The sequence below is a fragment of the Nycticebus coucang genome, chromosome 3 (genome assembly GCF_027406575.1).
Source record: "Nycticebus coucang isolate mNycCou1 chromosome 3, mNycCou1.pri, whole genome shotgun sequence".
Lineage (NCBI taxonomy): Eukaryota > Metazoa > Chordata > Mammalia > Primates > Lorisidae > Nycticebus > Nycticebus coucang.
Window position 1 is genome coordinate 71,794,357 of NC_069782.1, and position 19,289 is coordinate 71,813,645.

At 51.0% G+C, this 19,289-nt stretch overlaps 1 protein-coding gene across 8 annotated transcripts in view; it reads left to right on the forward strand.

The window, feature by feature from the left end:
- The first annotated feature begins 4,044 nt into the window (after window positions 1-4,044).
- The window catches only part of MAST3 (microtubule associated serine/threonine kinase 3), a 37,038-nt gene continuing 21,793 nt past the window's right edge, over window positions 4,045-19,289 (forward strand). For 2 of the 8 annotated variants that reach the window (XM_053583445.1, XM_053583446.1), the window contains exons 1-3: window positions 4,049-4,109; window positions 10,835-10,866; window positions 13,108-13,197. In XM_053583445.1, the coding sequence (XP_053439420.1) occupies window positions 4,071-4,109; window positions 10,835-10,866; window positions 13,108-13,197 (161 nt within the window). In that variant the 5' untranslated portion in view covers window positions 4,049-4,070. The other 6 variants (XM_053583449.1, XM_053583450.1, XM_053583447.1 and 3 more) reach the window with 3 other exon arrangements.

The window sequence follows — 19,289 nt, forward strand, 5'->3', positions numbered from 1 at the left end:
TAGAGATGGACGTTGATGCACTCAGCCCCTTGGGGTCAAGGAGGGATGGAAGTTGGGTGTTTTGAGGTGAATAATGGAGGACTGCCTATAGGACGTACACTTCATAGAACTAAAAGGCACTCTTGACAGAAGCCACAACAGATGCAAGAGTCTGGGGGATATGCTTTGGGAAACAAGAAGATGAATATGGTGGGTCTGGAGTTCTTCATCTGTGGGGCAGGGATCTCAAGTACCAGGCTGTAGGGCTTGGTTTTCTCCATGGGCATTGGAGAGTCATGGTGGGTGTGTGAGCGGGGGAGGAAGACCCCAGACAAATGTGAGGTGGTATTTCTACCTTTATCAAGGTCACAGTCTGAGCTCACACTAAGGTTCACCGCATCACCCCCACCCTGCCCCCACGCCACATTGCCACATTTTGCCACAACCACTTCCTTCCCTCCCTCTCTAGGACTGCCTGGGGGCCCCTTATTAGTCCCTCCTGGCTGAAACTCCCAGGGCTGCCCCACTTTTAGATACCCCACAAACTAGGGGTGGGGGTGGGGGAAGGAAGCAGGCAGGACTAGGTCACAGGGGCCCCGGAAAACATGACAAGAGGAACTGCAGCACTTTCCCATCCCTTCTCCCCCTTCTCCTCAGGGAAAATGACCCTAAGTCTGACATGCAGCCAAAAGACCCTGCTGTCCTTGAGAGCATCCAAAGAGGGTATTGAAGGATGTTTAAGAGTTTACAAGGAGAAAATATATTTCTTCATTTAACAAATACACTTATAGGCATCATTCATCAATAAGAACATTTTTTTCTCATTCAACCAAGACCTTCTAATGCCTTTAGAGGATCTTTTGAGGGTTCTTTTTTTTTTTTGCAATTTTTGGCCAGGGCTGGGTTGGAACCCACCACCTCCAGCATATGGGGCTGGCGCCCTACTCCTTTGAGCCACAGGTGCTGCCCTATTTGAGGATGTTTTAAATATGCAGAAGGCTACCAAGAAAAAAGTTCATTCAAAAACCACAGTTCCTGATGCTTCTCATGGAGACATTTGAGAAGGGTTTTGATGGACATATAGTTCACAAGAAAAAATTGTATTTATTCATTCATAAATGTTCTCTGTTGCTTCTCAAAGAGAATTTGAAGTAGGTTTTAAAGGACATATAGGTGTTCACTGTGGAAAAACTGCATTCATGTATTCAGTTAGTCAGTCAATAAACACTCCCTGTTGCCCATTGAAAAGTCATTTGGGAGGGATTTCTGTGTAGTTGGAGATGGAGCAGGGTCATTTGAGACCTCTCTGGTGGCTCTCCCTCTAGCAGGTCCCCATTTGCCCAGCACAATGGTCCCTGGTTCAGGAAACCTCTCTTTTCCCAGAATTTCAGGTAAAGTCTCAGGGAAGGCTCTGATGGGCTGAGCTTGTATCAAGGTCATATGTCTACCCTGAACAAATCAGAGAAGCTGAGGTCAATAAATGACTCTGGGTTACATGTCTAGCTCAGCCTGGACTAAAGGAGAACTATGAGGTAAAAGTAACCAGAGTCAGAACAGTTGGCTATTACTGGACATGAACGTACCACTTGGGGTAAGCAAGCTGCAACCTGATGTTTACTTAGTGGAGGGTTGCCAGATGAAACACAAGGCACCCAGTTAAATTAGAATTTCAGATAAATAGCCTATAAATTTTTAGCATAACTATGTCCCAAGTATTGCAGGGGACATACTCATTGTTTATGGAAATTTGAATTTAACTGGGTGACTACTTTGGAAAACAGTCTGGCAGTTTTTTAGAAATTTATAATTTTTTATTTTTATTTATTTATTTTGAGACAGAGTCTCAAGCTATTGCCCTGGGTAGAGTGCCATGGTGTCACAGCTCACAGCGACCTCAAACTCTTGGGCTTAAGCGATTCTCTTGCCTCAGCGCCCACCATAATGCCCGGCTATTTTTGTTGTTGTTGTTGTTGCAGTTGTCATTGTTGTTTTGGCACCTGCCAGCCTCGGTGTATGTTGCTGGCCCCTTACCCACTGAACTATGGGCGGTGCCCAGAAATTCAAAACATAGAGTTACATCTTTTGACCCAGGAAACCCACTCCTCAGTATATGGCCAAGAGAACTAAAAACATATGTCCACACAAAACCTTGTATACCAATGTCCATACAAACTCTATTCAGAATAGCTAAAAAGTGAAAAAACTCAAATGACCATTGAAAGATGAATAAACAAAATATATATGTATACATACACAATGAAATAATATTTGGCCACAAAAAGGAATGAGGAACTGATATTTGCTACAATGTGAATGAATCTGGAAAACATTATGTTGAATGAAAGAAACCAGACATAGAAGGATACATGTGGTATGATTTCATTGATAATGAAATGTCCAGCAGGAGACAAATCATAGAGACAGAAAGCAGATTTGTGGCTGTCGGGAGCTGGGCAGGGTGAATAATAAGTGGCTGCTAATGGACAAGGGGTTTGATTTCCATTAATGATGAAAATTTTCTGGATTTAGATGGTGGTTATACAAATCTGTAAATATGATGAAAACCACTGAATTGTACACTTTAAAAGGGTGAATTTTATGGTTTATGAGTTACTTGTCAATTTTCAAAATTGTATGAGAAAAATGTTTTCCTTGGGCATCTTGTATTTTTATTTACTCAATCTGGCCACCTTGTAGACAAGTGGGCTCCAGTGACCTTTCCTAGGCTTCCCTCCAACCTGAAAACACTCTCTAATGTTAAGGTTGAACAGTGCAGCTGCAGAGCCAGTGGACGTCTCAGTGAAAGACTATCTTGGGACTTTGGACTTCTCCCAGCCTCATTTTCCCCTTCTGCAAAATGGTGCTGAACAATTATCTTCCAATGAGACACATAGTATGGGTGCCCAGCTAGGATTCAGCAAAGGTAGCCATCCTCAAAAAAGAAACTGGCAACTGCAATGGCTACATGTTATTGTAAATAAGGTTTTACTAACACCAGATGCAGGCTTAGAGTGAGGGCAAATAAGGCAGATGGTGCAAGGATAGGGTCTGATCTTGTCTTTAAAATTGTGATGTTTTGTTCATCATTAATTTTTTTTTTTTTTTTGAGAGAGTCTTACCCTATCACCCTCGGTAGAGTGCTTTGGCATCACAGCTCACAGCAACTTCAACTCCTGGGCTTAGGCGATTCTCTTGCCTCAGCCTCCAGAGTAGCTGGGACTACAGGCACCCGCCACAACGCCCGGCTATTTTTTTGTTGTAGTTTGGCCAGGGCTGGGTTTGAACTCACCACCCTCGGTATATGGGGCAGCGCCCTACCCAGTGAGCCACAGGCACTGCCCCATCATTAATGTTTTAATTAAATTTTGATTTTGAAAAATATCAGATTAAAATGTTGTTTTTTTCTTTTCTGTTTTTGTTTGTTTGTTTTTGAGATAGTCTTAGTATGTCGCCCTGGGTAGAGTGCCATGACGTCACAACTCACAGCAACCTCAAACTCTTGGGCTTAAGCAGTTCTCTTGCCTCAGCCTCCCAGGTAGCTGGGACTATAGGCACCCGCCACATCGCCCAGCAATTTTTTTGTTGCAGTTGTCATTGTTGTTTAGCAGGCGGAGGCCGAGGCCAGGTTTGAACCCACTAGCCCAGGTGTATGTGGCTGGCACACTAACCACTGAGTACAGGTGCTGAGTCAAGATATTATCTTTTTTGATGGCTTATTTTTTGGCGCCCCTTCAATTTTGCACAGACGTGGGTGCTTCATTTTTCCCACTTTAGAATTAGTTCTGCTGTGTGGTCTGGACACATTGATTAACCCCTCTGAGCCAGTTTCTTCATCTGCAAAATGGGGATAAATGTTTCCTTACTTCTAAGAGCACTGATTGCAAAATGTTTATTTCTGTGCTCTGGGGACTGGCACTGGAGAAGAAGGGCCAGTTCGCCCCTGTGTGAGCGGTGCTCTTCTAGTCCGGCACCCAAAGAGGGGCGGGGTCAGACCCCGTCAGCTGACCAGACTGGCCAATGGAAATCGGGGGCGGGGCCTGGCAGGCCGGGGCGGGGCCGGGGGCGGGCCTGGAGGCGCTGACTCGCAGACCATGGACGAGCCGAGCCTCCTGCGGCGCCGCGGGCTCCAGGTGAGGCCCCTGCGAGGGCGGGCGGGCAGGCAAAGGACCCAGCCAGGTGTTCACCGCCTGAAAAGTGCCAGGGGCGGGGCCTCTACAGGCTTTGGGGAAACTGAGGTAGAGGGCAGGGTACGGTAATTTCACTCCCTCTACGCACCTGCTTATCAAAGTGCTTTTCTCCTGGTGGGAAGTGGGGAGATGTCCCCCCATTCGACATCTGGGGAAACTGAGGCTCTGAGCGATAGCATGGGAGGAAGGGGCTGAGGGTTCTGCCCCTCCTCACTAGTTGTTCTAATAATAATGAGAGCAATAGCAGCCTGAGAGCTCACCATATGTTCGTTGTTGTATTATACTAGTGATATATTAATATTATTTAATGCATATTAATACCTGCGTCCAGTCGTTGCTATGACACTGCACCCCACCCCTGTTTCAGCTCACCCTATGATGAGCTGGGAATGTTGGGGCTGTCTGGGCGCACCCATTTGTCAGACAAGGAAACTAAGGCTTCAGTCTGGGAAAACAACTAACCAGAGGTTGCCCAGCCAGGATTCGATCTGGCACCCTTAATCAGCTCTCTCAGAGCACAAGTCGCTGCCAACTAGCTGTGTGACCTAGAGGGAGGCATTCGTGCTTCTGTGAGCCTCAGTTTTCCAACTTGCCTTTTCTGACCTCTAGTACCAGGTTTGTGTTAAGGAGGCTGTGTCACCAAGAGATAGGAAAATGAGCATCGGGGACTGAAGCCTAAGTTTGAAGACATGCAGAGGCCATGTGACTCCAGACAGCAACTCCTTTGACCTCCTGTAACAAATAAAAAATGAGAATTAAGGGCGGCGCCTGTGGCTCAGTGAGTAGGGCGCCGGCCCCATATGCCGAGGGTGGCGGGTTCAAACCCAGCCCCAGCCAAACTGCAACAAAAAATAGCCGGGTGTTGTGGTGGGCGCCTGTAGTCCCAGCTGCTTGGGAGGCTGAGGCAAGAGAATCGCGTAAGCCGGAGAGTTAGAGGTTGCTGTGAGCCGTGTGATGCCACGGCACTCTACCCAAGGGCGGTACAGTGAGACTCTGTCTCTACAAAAAAAAAAAAAAAATGAGAATTAAGAAGATTTAGACATTTTCCTCTGGGGCTTAGGCCACACCCTTAAAAAGACACCAGATTTGCAGATAGGGAAACTGGGGTTCATTATTTACCCAATGAACATTTGTGTAGCATGTGTTGTATGTCTGGCTCTGTAGAGGCTACACAGTGTTCCCCAACCGCTGGAGCCACCTTTCCGGACAGGGTTGTCAGGTATGATGGGGGAACTGTGGCCCAGAGAGGTGAAAGGAGTTGCTGTGTGGGGAAGGCACAGCATGTGGGAGAGATGTCTGACCCAGCCATTGCTGGGTTCCCTAGGGTAGAGGAGGCAGCCATGGGTGGCAGGGTGGCAGGGTGGCAGAGTGGCAGGGTGGCAGGGAGGCAAGGCATTGTGGTTGGGGGGAGTGGTATTTAGGGAAATGAAAGATGCTGAATGAAACTAGAACATAGAAAGGACAGAGGGGGTGGTAGTGTTCAGGCTGGGGCAGGGGATGGGGCAGGTGGGCCTAGAGCTTGAGACAGCCTAACTGCAAACTCTGCAGGTGACAAGAAGCCATGTGGGACGTGGTCAGGGAAGGAGCAGACATAACTGCAGGTCAGAAACACTCCCCTCTCCCAGCCCCAGGGAGGAGAGGGGGTGGTGGAGGTGGGAGGAGCAGAACTGGAGGTGCTGAGGCCAGATGCAAATGGGGGGGCTAGGCAGAGAGAAGGGGGTAGGGCAGGAGCTGTGGGTTGTTGTGGAGGGACAGGCCTCCTCCTGGAGCCCCAGTTAGATGCCAGCCCCGCCCCACAGCATCTTAAAATAAACTGCCTCAAGTAGGCGAATGGGGGTGCTGCTGGCAAATGGGGGTGCTGCTGACGTTAGGAAGTGGGACCTATTCCATGTGGGGGGTCAAACATTCCCTGATGACAAGTCCTGCCTTACAAAAGGGAAACTGAATGTCAGGTAAGCATAGCCACTGTCCAGGTCTCACAGAATATAGATGACAGAGTCAGGATTTGAACCAGATGGTCTGGCTTTCCCTTCAGACCAACTCAGCACTGGCCTCCATCCAGGGAGGTGGAGGGATGAGCAGGTGTTGCCCAAGTATGAGGGAATTCTGGCAGCCAGCACAGCGTGTGCTAAGGCCCAGAGACATGAAGCTGTATCTACTGTATGGGGACACCAGAACCCATTTATTAGGGCAGAGGCTGCATCAGCGCTGATTTTAAAGAGGTTGGACTTTCTTTCTAGAGTGATAGGGAACTATAGAAGGTGCTGGATCAGGGGAGGATATGCCCATATCTGGAGAGACTCCTCTGAAGCTAATGGGGAAGGGGTGGGCAAAAAGAGTGGAAAGCCAGGGAAAAGCATGCAAGAAAGGCCCAAGAGGGAGAATGAAAATAATAATAAAGTAATAGTAAAGTGGTAATAATTGTTAATATTAACAGGCTAAGTATTGTGCATGCATTTAATTCTTCTAACAGCCTGAGTGGTCACTGCTGTTAATGGTCCCATTTTTTCAGAGGGAGACACTGAGGCTCAGAGACAAAAGGTGACACCAGGAAGCCAAAGACCTGGAATTATAACAGTCTGACATCTGAAAGTGTACAGCAATTGAGAGCTTTGGTTTTTAAGCATCTTTCAGTTCCTCTGAGAAGAGCCCTTGTTAATGACCAGGCAAGAGGCAGGTTGCTGGTGAGAGCCAATCAGATTTCCTGGACAGCAAAAGCCAAAGAGTTAATTTATAAAAGCCTGAAGCAGCTAGGGGACTGGCCAATGGGGACATCAAAAGTCAAAGAGTCAATTTATAAAAGCCTGAGGCAGATAGGGGACTGTCTAATTGTGGCAATGTGAGGCTTACTGTTGGCTGTGTGCAGGAAAGATATTAAATAGGACCCAGCCTGCCCTATGGGCCATCCATTTGCCTTAGCTATATGGGTCAGGGGAAGAGGTGGGGACCTTCACAGTTTGGGTTAAGTTCAGTCTCATGCATAACATTTGCAGGCGCTGGTGAACGTGATCTGTTATTACTACTACTACTACTATTGTCTTATCATTACTTTCATCATCTCTCACTTGGGCCTTTGCTTCACACACAACAAAATTTCAAAGCACCAGATTCCCCAACCAGAGCATACTGGGGCAGAGAAGTGGCCAGAGCTTGAGTCTGGACTTTATTTCCATGCTATTAGGTGGAAATAAGCATCCCTAAGGTTCAAACGTCAGGGATGCTTCCTTCCTCATGGCCCAGTTCTACTTCTCCTACTCCAGGAAGCCTTCTAGCTGGTGCAATGTGGTCTACACTGACTTCTTTCCCTTGTCACTCCAGTGAGACCAAATTTCCCATGGACCTTGGTGCCCACCAGGCTGAGACCCACATCCACCCTTTGCATATGCTGTTTGCTGGGTCTGGACTCTTTTCTACTTGGCTGGTGGCCCAGTCTGATGCCCCCCTATTCCAGGAAGCCCCTGAGCTCCCCTCTCTCTCTGGTTACTCCAACCCCTTCTCTCCCTTTTGGTCTCTCCTAATCCTTCCAGTATGGGGGTGCCCATGTCCTGCTCCACCTTCTCCAAACTGGGGGTTCCTCAAGATGGAGCTGAGGCCTGGGTGGGAAGCAGCATCACCTAGCCAGGAAAGCACAGACCATAAAAATTACCTTTAAAGAGCAGCGGTTCCAGCATTCATCTGGGTGGGAGCCACTCTCTTGGGGAACAGCTGGCAAAGAGGGGGCTGCGGGTGGAAGCAGATGGTGCGGGGAGCGAAGGGCCGGGGGTGGTGTCAGGAGAGTTTTGTGTGGGTCCAGCTTCCCAGGAGCCTTTGCAGGGGATTTCTGACTTTCTCACACCTCTCTCTCTGCCACTTCACATCGTTTTGTATGTTAGAAGCAACTTTAAACTGGCGGTTATTATTCACCTTAGTATACAATCACTTTCTTAGCTCCCATTTATGGAGTCCCCCACCCCTACCCTAGCGCTAGACCCTGAACCTGCTACTTATTGATTCTTCTCAGGACCCTATATGAGGAAACTGAGGCATAGAAAAGTTAAGGTGGCTTTCAGGGGTCACATAGTGCAGGAGTAGGAGAGCCAGGCTCAGAACCCAGAACTATCAGAGCTTTGGAAGGAAATAGCTGGGATGAGGGTAGGGTGAACAGGGAACCCCTGGGTTCAGATTCCTCCTTGTTTCACGTGGGGTAGTGGGGGGGATGTGACATAAGACCCCATAACTATTGGAGGGGGCAGAAGAAGACCCCAGTGGTGGCGGTGGGGGTAATGGCTCCTGGATCTATGACTCTTGCGCTGAATGTAGTGAGCTGTCTGTTCCCAGGGCAGACAGGGAGACCTCAGGGTAGTAGGTCATTCTCCTCACATTCCGAAGGCTCATTCTGGGGTCAGGCCTGACGTGATGCCATCTTCCCACCTCCCCCACTCTTCCCTGCCAGCCCTTCCACTCCTCTCCTACCTTGAGACCTTGCCCTCCTGTCCCGGTCAACCCGCGCCTGGCAGCTTCCGGCCTCCTCCAATTCGCTGCGGGGGCCGATGACGCCACTGGTTGCCATGGCGAACACCTCTATGGGGACGTGGGCAGCCAGAGCCCACCGAGGTAAAAATAGTCTTATGTCCCCAACGCGGCTGCCCTGATGTGTGTTTATGTGGGGGGGGGGAGTGTCCTAAGACCCAGTTTTCTGCCTCTCCTGCTGACAGACGTGGGTAGCTGACTTCCCTCGGCGCCTCAGTTTCACAGCCTGTAAAACGGCCCTTGTGCCTGGGGCTTAATAATTTTGAGGAAATTTACCAGACATTATGATAGCTATGGTGTAGGCACTTGCTGAGCTCAACAATATTACAACACCAGCACACAACAACAGCAATAATAATAATAATGGCAGATCATATCACCCCAAGACCCTCCCGATGTTATCTCCAAATTACAGATAGGGAAGCTGAGGCACCAGGAGTACAAATCGCTTGCCTGGCTCTGAAGGAATAGATAATAGAACTGAATACAGGTCCAAGTATCCTGATTCTAAACTCGTACTGCATAGCCATCTGAGAATTAAAAAACCCTCTTGGGCGGGCCATGTCTCAGAGTGGACTATGGGATCATGGTAAACCCCAAGCCAGGGCACATGGTGAGAACACCCAGAGTTGATGCAGGTCAGCTTGCTGAGCTCTAGGGTCTTTAAAAGGGAGTCACTGGTCAGTGCTACAACCCCCACCGGTGCCAGTGACCCACACCTGCACATGCTCTGCAGAGGGTAAGGAGCCAGGACCTTGGGTAACTGGGCCATTTTCAAGTAAGAAACCTGAGGCACAGAGAAGTTTTAATTTTTTTTTTTTGTAGAGACAGAGTCTCACTTTATGGCCCTCGGTAGAGTCTGTGGCCTCACACAGCTCACAGCAACCTCCAATCCTGGGCTTAAGCGATTCTCTTGCCTCAGTCTCCCGAGTAGCTGGGACTACAGGCGCCCGCCACAACACCCGGCTATTTTTTGGTTGCAGTTTGGCCGGGGCCAGGTTTGAACCCGCCACCCTTGGTATATGGGGCCGGCGCCCTACCGACTGAGTCACAGGCGCCACCATCACAGAGAAGTTTTAAAAAGGCTACTAGACAGTGGGAACAGATAGTAAAATAAAAGACTATTTTTACCTTGGTAGGCTCCAGATTATTCATTTTTAGCCATTAATGACATACTTCTTCATAAATAACCGCTATTAACTAATTTGTTGTTTTAAATATATATTTTAAGACTGGGTGTGGTGGCTTATGCCTATAATCCTAGCACGCTAGGAGGCTGAGGCAGGTGGATTGCTTGAGCTCAGGAGTTCGAAACTGGCCTGAGCAAAAGTGAGACCCCATTTCTGTAGGGGAAATTAGGAAAATTAGCCAGGCATTTTAGTGGGCACCTGTAGTCCCAGTTACTTGGGAGACTGAAGCAAAAGGATTGCTTGAACCCAAGAGTTTGAGGATGCTATGAGCTATGATGCCATAGCACTCTACCCAGAGCACAGAATGAGACTGTCTTGAAACAAAACAGAATAAAAACGAACAAATAAATAAATAATGTGTTTTTTAAGAGACAGAGTCTTGCTCTGTTGCCCAGGCTGGAGTGTAGTGGCTCAGTCATAGCTCATTGCAGCTTTGAATTCCTGGGCTCCAACAAACTCCTGCCTCAGCCTCCCCAGTAGCTAGGACTATAGGCACTCAGGTCAGGTGTTTTTTTTTTTTTTTCTTTTTTTTCTTTTTTTGGGAGTTGAGATGGTGGGGTCTTGCTATGTTGCCCAGGCTAGTCTTCAACACCTGGCCTTAAATGATCCTCTTGCCTCAGCTTCTCAAAGTGCTGAGATTACAGGTAGGAGGACATTGTGCTTGGTCAATAAGATTATTTTTCAGGCAAGTAGAGTAGGGTAGGTAGAATGGGAATCTGGGAGGGACTCCAGGTAGAAGGATGTTTGACTTGAGACCTAGAATATTAGCTGCAGTTTAACTAGGGCCAGAAGGAAGGGAAAGTAGTTCTGAGAGGGGAGGGCTGAGCTCAATATGAAGAATGAGTAGGAAGGAGGCATTGGCTGGGGCAGGGCTAGCAGGGGACTGATTGGGGGGTGTGCTGGGTAAACAGCCTGGGCTTCCAAGGGCTTATCACGTTGAGAATGATCCCCATTTTTGTCTCATTACAGAAGGAGCTGAGCCTGCCGCGCCGGGGACGTGGGTGAGTGCGCAGGCCTGCAGGTCTGGGTGGGGCCCTTTGGTCCTGGGTGCAGATATTTCAACAGCAACCAGCGAATTGTAAATGAATTTAATGCAACACTTATCCTCTTGATCCTGCCCTGGTGTTTGCAACTACTTCACAAGCATCTTACCGGGCTCTCACTACAACCTGGGAGGCTCATGCAAATTTGCAAAAGAGAAACCTGACGGGTACAGAGGAGTTTCATCACCAGCTTAAGGACACCCAGCTTGGAATGGGGGGGGTGGGCTTGTCTGGAATCTTAAGTCGGGACTGTAAGAATTCCAGCCTAAGTATACTGAAACTGGCTTGGATGCTTCCATGATGGAGAGCTCACTTCTTTTTGGGAAACACTGATAGAAAATTGTCTCTTTTAGGGCCCCATTAGTGTTCCTGTAGCTTGGCTTTTTCTTTTTCCTTTTTTTATTCCTGTATAAAAACAAAGTATGTATGCTTGGCATTTTTGGATGCCAAAGGCTTAGAGAACAGTTTTATTCAATGACTTCACTAACTTACAGAGGGGAAAAACCAAAGCCCATGATGGGAAAGGGTTTGACTCAGAGCTGGTGATCTGGAGGAGTGTGAGTGTAGACATCCCATCTTTGCGGGCTGCCTTTGCCTGAGTTGGAGGTGAAAATCATCCACTGAACATTTTGTGAGCACCCACTGTATGTTGGGCCCTGTTCAAGGTGTAGGGGATACAGAGAAGTCGATGTCAGGCACTATCTATGGGACTTGTTCTCTGGGAGTAGAGAAATGGTTGAAGTGATGTGTACAGGGAAAGACATTAACCAGAAAAAGAGATGGAGGGGATTTTGTGGGTAATTGGAGCCAGAAGATTTGGGGGCAGAGTTGGCATTGGAGACAAGAGTGGCTGAGTGGAGTGAGCAAAGCGGAAGTGGAGGGAGAGAGGAAGAAGGAAGTCCTATGAATAGGGTCAGAGTGGGCCCCCAAGCCCAGGCCATCTGCTCTCCTTGGAGTGTGAATAGTGCAGCTGGTAGGGAGGGGCCTGAGTGCCCCAGTACCCTGCCCCGGTCCTTGGACATTGCCCTGAGGACAGGCACTGTCCTCAGCCTTTGCCCAAGCTGGGGGCAGGGTGGTGGATGGTGAATCAATCAGGACCGCAGAGGGCAAAGTCCCAGACCATGGGGGCAGGATAGAGCCAAAGACTCCCTGAGGGTTGTCCACTCCCTCCCACCTGCCCTGAGCCCAGGGCCTCCAAGGGGCAGAGCAGGACACACACATTTCCAGACCATGGGGTCTGGGCTGAGAAAGGTGGACAGGGCTGGGGACTCCCTGGTGGGGGTGGGAGTACAGGGAATTTGTGGGACATGAGTGAGGGGGACAACGTTGCTGGCTGAGGGTACAGCTTGATGCAAAGACTTGGAGTTGTGGTCCGAGCCTCTGAAGTGCTCAGGGAGGATAACAGTGCCGTGGATGGGCATGCGGCGTTGGGGATTGGGGCGGGGCGCGCTCTGATCCCAGGTCCGAGGGCTCCCTGGGGACAGGAGGAGGCCCAGCCAGGCCCGGGAGGAGGCGGGCTTAAGCGATGGAGCAATCATGCTGACCGCAGAGGCAGTGACCGCCCTTCTTTGCCGGCCGCGCAGCTCCGGGGCTGTAGACCTGGTTGCCTCGGCGTCCCTACTCTGAAAGCCCAACCCCTCCTGTCGGGCAGGCCTCCGCGCAGGTGCCGGGCTCTGAGCCCCACCTCGGGGCGGAGAAAGCCCGCCCTCCCCGCGCCCCCAGCTGCCCAGCCTCCCAGCCGAGCCCGCCGCACCCGCCAGGCGTATGGTCCCTGCGTCGGTATCTGTCAGTCTGTACGATCGCGCCACGATCAGGGTTTCCGGGACGCAAAAGGGGCGTCGGTAGCCGCCGCATTGACTGGTCCTGGGCCTCGGCATGAAGTCCCGCAGGGACAAGCTGCACATTCCAGCACTGACCCTCGAGTGAGTGTTGAACCGGGAGGGAAAGGGGGGCCCCCTCGGGGAGAACCGGAAGACAACCACCCTCCCCTCGCGGCGTCTCTGTTCCTGTCGCCCAGAAACTCACCTCCACCTCCGGGGAGCCCTCCCTGGTCAGCGGTCTGGCCCCGCCCTCAAGGCTTGCTCAAACCCCAGAATCCTGGGCCTTGGACCCCTTCTTGAGAGACTACAGCCCTGATCCGGTGATCCGGTCTCCAGGGGCGGCCTCCTGGTTCACAGTCCCCGGCCTCTTTCTTTGCAGTCTGTCTCCGAGCAGCCAGAGCCCGTCCCTGCTGAGTCCCAGCAGCCCCTGCAGCCCCTGTAGCCCCTCCCTGGGCCTGCACCCCTGGAGGTAAGTGACAGCGCGTGGGGGCGGGGCGTGGACATCGCCCTGGCACCCCAGAGCCTTGGAAGCCATCCAGACCTGCCCCTCTCCCTGAGGTACTGTGTAGGCTGGTAACATCACCTCTCTGGGCCTCAGTTTACCCTGCTTTATAGTGGTGCTTCAATCTATACTAGGACCATGATGGGAAAATTCCATTTTCAGCTATGTCCACTAGGTCTTCCATCTGACAGGTGGCCAAGGTGAGGCCAGAACTTGGACTATTGCCCAAGGACTTCCCCAAGACTGGTGTTGGATTCCCAGGCCACTCAGGGCCCTCCTTGCTGAATCAGCCTGGACTTCTGGGCTGTATTCTCAGGGACCTGGGAAGAAAGCTACTTCCTGTGAACATACCCCCGCCCCCAACCAGGCCTGAGAGACCATCATTGGAGACCTGTGCATTGAGCTGAAGCAGAGAATGCTGTAGGGAGGAAGGAACACCCTGACAGAGCACCAGTTCTATCTAAAGTGCTTGCTCCCTTCCCTCCATAACTCTAGGAGGGAGGGACCTTACCTGACCACATTTGCCAGCTGCAGAAACCCCTCGGTTGAGGATTTGAGCCACCCTCAATGGCTGAGAAGGCCTCGGGGTCTTTCTCCTATACAAGAGGACATGGGTAAAGGTTCAGGGAGGGACAACAGATGTGAGGGTCAATGATGTCTGGAATTAGATGGCCCTTCAGTCATATATACTTTAGTATGAACAAGCTGCTCAGACTTTCCACAGACTTTAAGAGGGAGAAGAGGTAACAATATGGAGCCCACACTAGGTTCTGGGCAACAGGGAGGTACCTTCCCTCATTCAGTCAATAAGCACTTATTAGGGCCAGGCACGGTGGCTCAGTCTTGTAATCCTGGCACTCTGGGATGCCAAGGCAAGAGGATCCCTTGAATTCAGGAGTTTGAGACCAGCCTGAGCAAGAGTAAGACCCCATCTCTACTAAAAATAGAACAATTAACTGGGCATTGTGGCAGGTGCCCATAGTCCCTGCTACTTAGGAGACTGAGGCAGGATCACTTGAACCCAGGAGTTTGAGGTTGCTGTGAGTTAGGCTGACACCATGGCACTCTAGCCCAGATGACAGTGGGATTCTGTCTCAAAAAAAAAAAAAAGTAGTTATTACCCACCTGGTGTTTGCTAGGTGTAGTGCTAAGGGCATTGCCATGAACAAGACATAGTTTCTTCCTCTGGGGCTTCTCAGCTAGCTTGGGGAGGTGGGTGATGCAAAAGGGAATGAATAAACAAGATATTTTCAGACAGGGACCTCTTGAGGAGGTGATGTTTAAGCTGAGGCATGGACAGAGCAAAGGGAAGATTGGCACCAGGCAGTGAGAACTGCATGTGCAAAGGTCCTGAGGCAGGATGGAGATTTTTAAAGCTTCTGTGGCTGCCTTAGTGGAAGAAAGGTTTTCTAGGGACAGGAATGGAGGTTGCAGAGACAGGGCAGCATCTATGCAGGAGATGATAGGGCCTGGACCAGATCGGGGCACCCAATGAGGGGCAGAGACCACTGTCACCTCCATGTAGTAGAGGCAAAAACTGAGGCATAATACCTGAGAAATATGTTACTAGGGACACCCTGGAAAGGAGTGAGACCAGATCTGACTCTGAGTCCTTACCCTCAGCCACAGGTGAGGACAAAATGAGATGAGGAGAAGGACCCTGGTGTTGGGGATGGCTGAGCTGATTCCCCTCTCTCCCAAGAAAGGGAGGCAGTTTGGGGGCTGGAACAGAGGCCACCAGGATGCTTTGCTTACCGCTAGAGGGCAGCAGAGTCACATCAACTTGGGCCAAGAAAGGAAATGTGTCACTGCCTCTCTAGCTCCTTGCACCTTGGGGACAGGTCCACATTTGTCCCTTAGCCTCCAAATCCTACAGGGTCCACCCTCTGCACCCCTACCAACCTCCCCATTGCTTACTGTGCTCCAGCCATATGGCTTCCTGAGTGATCCTTCAGAAAGCAAGCTGGGGCGGCGCCTGTGGCTCAAGGAGTAGGGCGCCGGTCCCATATGCCAGAGGTGGCAGGTTCAAACCTAGCCCTGGCCAAAATAAAAAAAAAAAAAAAAAAAAAAAAAACAGAAAGCAAGCTGGTTCAGCTTCAGGGTCTTTGCACTTGTACATCTGTCCAAACCTCCCTTCCATCCTTTCTTCTTCTATCATATCCCCATCAAGCCTGCAGATGGAAAGCCTCCCCAGCCACCTGCTCCTTCCACACCCCACTTACATCCATTATGCCTATTTCCATCATCCAGACCTTGACAGGGATGAGATTTTCATGTTTTCTTTTGTGATTATTGGGTTTTCACCAGAGGGTTGAGTGCCCCTGGAGGACCAGACCTGGATCTGTCCTGGTCATGTGGTATTCTCTTTGCAGGGCCTGGTATACAGCAGATGCCCACTTAGTGTATGTGTCTTGGATGAATGGGCAGCAGGTGGGAGGGCTGTAGTTGTGATAATGGTAGTGGCGGTGATGGTTTAGGGGTGGTATTGAAGAAAGTTCAGAGTTGAGCCCTTGTGCACAAAGAGTCTGTTCCTACCTGGAAGAACATTGTCAGAGGAGCATTCCTTCTGAGGCCGTGAATGCCAAGGTCAGGAAGAATGTGGATTTTCTACCTAGAGCACTGGGAGTCATATAGTGTGTGGGGCTGGAAGGGGGATGGACAGTACATGGGCAGGTAGGAAGGGCTAGGGTAGTCACACTAACAAGGTGTTGGTGGGAGTGATCTGTATACTTACCTGAGGCTTTGCCATTTATACAGTCACTAGCACAGGCAGAGAGAGGCAAATGCCAAGATCACAGAATGGGTCAGGGACAGGGTTAGGATCTGAGCCCTAGGAGAGGGATTGCCCCAAGAGTGTGGTTTTGCTGTAAAAGCATTGGGGAGCCATGGAAGGTATGTGAGCAGGGGAGGGGTGTGATGTGGTGGGCAGTGGGCTGGATGCCAGAGATTAGTGGCTTAGCCAGTCATACATGACAGGCTCTCACCATGGCAGCAGGCTCTCTGTTGTTGGCTATAGCCCTACAGAGGGAGAAACTGAGGCTAGACAGGCATAGCTGAAGCAGCTGCTGGTGCTAGGGCAGTAGGTATACATGACTGGGGGGGGGGGGATTGTAGGTGTACCTGTGGCTGGGGATGAGGAGAAGCTCCTTTACTGAGTGTGTACACTGACGTGTTCCCACACATATGGGGTGGGGGTAGCTTAACATTTGGTGGCAGCATATGGAGTCCATGGCTCCATCCTCACTTGGGTCCTCATCTTGGGAGAATCTGTCCCCTACACGGGGCTCAGGACAAACACCTGGGGGTCATAGGTCTCAACCCACTTACTTTCTTCCATGGCACTACCATAAATCAATCTTCAATGTTCCCCTCCCAAACACTGTCCTAGCCTCCCGCCATGTTCCTTTCTGCCCCCTAACAATCCCTGCTCCCCATAACTGACATAGGGGTAGTTTACAAACATAGTTCATATCTCACACACACACTCAGACACCCTCATGATTCCCCATTTCTCCTACAGCAAAACCACATTCCTTCCTGCAGCTCTGCTGGCATCTTCCTCTCTGTCCTGCATCAGAGGACTGTGCTTTTTGCCTGGAACACTTTCTCCAAGGCAAACTCCTCTCCCTTCTCAATGCTCAGCTGGCTGGCTGGCAGGCTGGCTGTGAGGCCTTCTGGCTAAAACTAGGCTTTCCCAGTGTTATCTCCTTTGCTTTTCTTTCTCAACTTTGGTATTTGAAATTATCTTATTCATTTAATTGTTTCCTGTTTATGCCATGCCTTCCCCCACCAAACTGGAGGCCCCTGAGGGCAGGGATTATGTGTGGCCTGGTTCCTACTGTATCCCCAGGGTTCAGGACAGGGGGAGGCACACAGTAGGTGCTCAATAAATGTTTGTTGAGGGAATAAATTTCCAGATGTGAGTGTTTGAATCTGAGGTCTGGGGAGCTTTCCTAGGGAGACACCCAGCAGGAAGGGGGTACCTGAGGGTAGCACTGGGCATAGAGGGGACATGGTGAGAAGTCTACGAGGGACTTGTGAAGAGGGATAGGCAGGGTTAGGGCTACGTACTGGGTGGCAGCAACTTCTCTGTGCCTCAGTTTTCTGGATTGTCTCCTTTTCTCAGATATGGGATCTGGGCTCCAGCATCAGATTCATCAGGCCAGGTCCCAGTGAGTCCTGTGGCCCTCAGTCTGATGCTGCTTCTGACTTCCCTGGGCTGTCATGAGAAGAGGAAGCATTAATTCAGTACCTACTGTATAAGACACTTTTTCCATAGTGGCTTCCATAGTGAACATGTACTGTACCCCTAGCCCTGTACCTGGCACCTTCTTGGGTCCTCCAGCCATGTTCCTTTCATGTTTTCACCATGGGGTGGGGGTGTTATAGATGTGAAAAAAGAGGCCTGGAAGTCAGCCTGATACTAACATTTATGGAATATTTTCCAGGTCCTCATATTTCCTCCCATTTTACAGTTGAGAAGACTGAGGCTAGAGAAATTCAATCAAGTGTCTGATTCCTGCCTGTAGCTGAGCTGATAATGGCTTTTCCCATCACATGTGGCAGAGCACATCAGATGCCCTGACTCAATTTGAGTCAGGGTCAATTTGTGTCTACACCGTCTGTTGCACAGTCCAGTGCTGGAGATGTCGGGACCCCAAGGAGCTCCAAGCCTGGAGAAGACAGGGCCTGACAGATGAGAGGTCTTTCCAAAATTCAGATGCTGAATTTTGCCAGGCTGGATTGCCAGGGTGGGTGTAGTAGCATGAGCCAGGTCAGGACACTAGATAGTTCTTGAGTGCGGTGTCACACTCAGAAGGAGCTAGCGCCCCCGAAGAGATGTAAAGGAGGTAGTGATTAGATGCATATTTTTGTCGGAAAAGAGCAAAAATCCCTGGCCAGAGGTTAAGTTACCTCCAACGCCAGGTCCTCACCACCCGGGATCGTAGCAACGCCCCGCCCCCGCCGCCCGCGGCCTTAGCAACGCCCCGCCCTCTGCCCGTGGCTATGGCAACGCCCCGCCTACTCGCCCGCCAGCGGGCCCGCCGGCCTTGCTTCCGCGTCGTTCGCTCCGCCCTGACAGGCCCCACCCCCGCACTCGCCCTAGCGGGGTTCGGGGGCGCGCGCTTATTCCTAGCTTGCCCCATCCCCCGCGCAGCCCCGTGGCGCCCCCTCCCTCTGCCTGGCTTCGCGGGGCTCCCGGGGCCGTTCCCGCCGCCGTTGAGGTTCGCGCCCCGCCGCCGCCGGCTGCGCCCCCGCGCTTTCCGGGCTTCAGGCGGCGGCGGCGGCACAAAGGGAAGCAGCATGTCCGATCCAAGCTACTGGACGGCAGTGGCGGCTCCTGGTCATCGGAGCCGCCTGGCCAAAGGCGCGCTGCTGCAGCGCTCCAAGAGGTAGGGGGTACAGCGCGGGCAAAGGCCCGGCGACAGACTGAGCAAACACAAGTTGCCAGAAGAGTGTCCCAGCCGCGTGGCGGGGGCCACAGCAGGCTACCATGCGGGGCGGCTGCGGGAAGAAGGGAGGACGCTTCGGAATTGAGGCTTTCCCTGGGGTCCCAGCATCTTCCTTTTGCTCCTCCTTTCCTGGACTGGGGTATCTGTCTGCCAGGGCCGTAGGTGGGGTGGTAACAGAGATAGCAGCGCGTTGCGACTGAGTCCGGATTCGAACTCGGGTCTCTGGGACTGGGGGGAACAAAAGAAGAGCTTCTTGGAAAAACTGAGGCTGATGTGTCCCCAGGGCCCATTCAATGGAAATGTTGACTCAGAAGCAAATATTTAGTGCTGGAGGCTGCTGGGTGGAGTGTCAGGATCCCAAACAGAGGCAAAGCTTGCTCTATTGGAGTCTCAGCTTCCCCTTCTGGAAACCAGAGAAGCTGAGTGAGGGCTGTGGATTTGACAGGCACTGGGTTCAAATTTCAGCACAGCCACTTCCAGGCTGTGTGACCACAGGCAGTTCCTTAACCTCTCTGTGCTTGGGTTTCTCACTGATACTCAGCTGGCACATACCCTGAAGGGAACACAGGCAGTGTTTGGGCAGTGGGACCAGCTGCTGAAGGACCC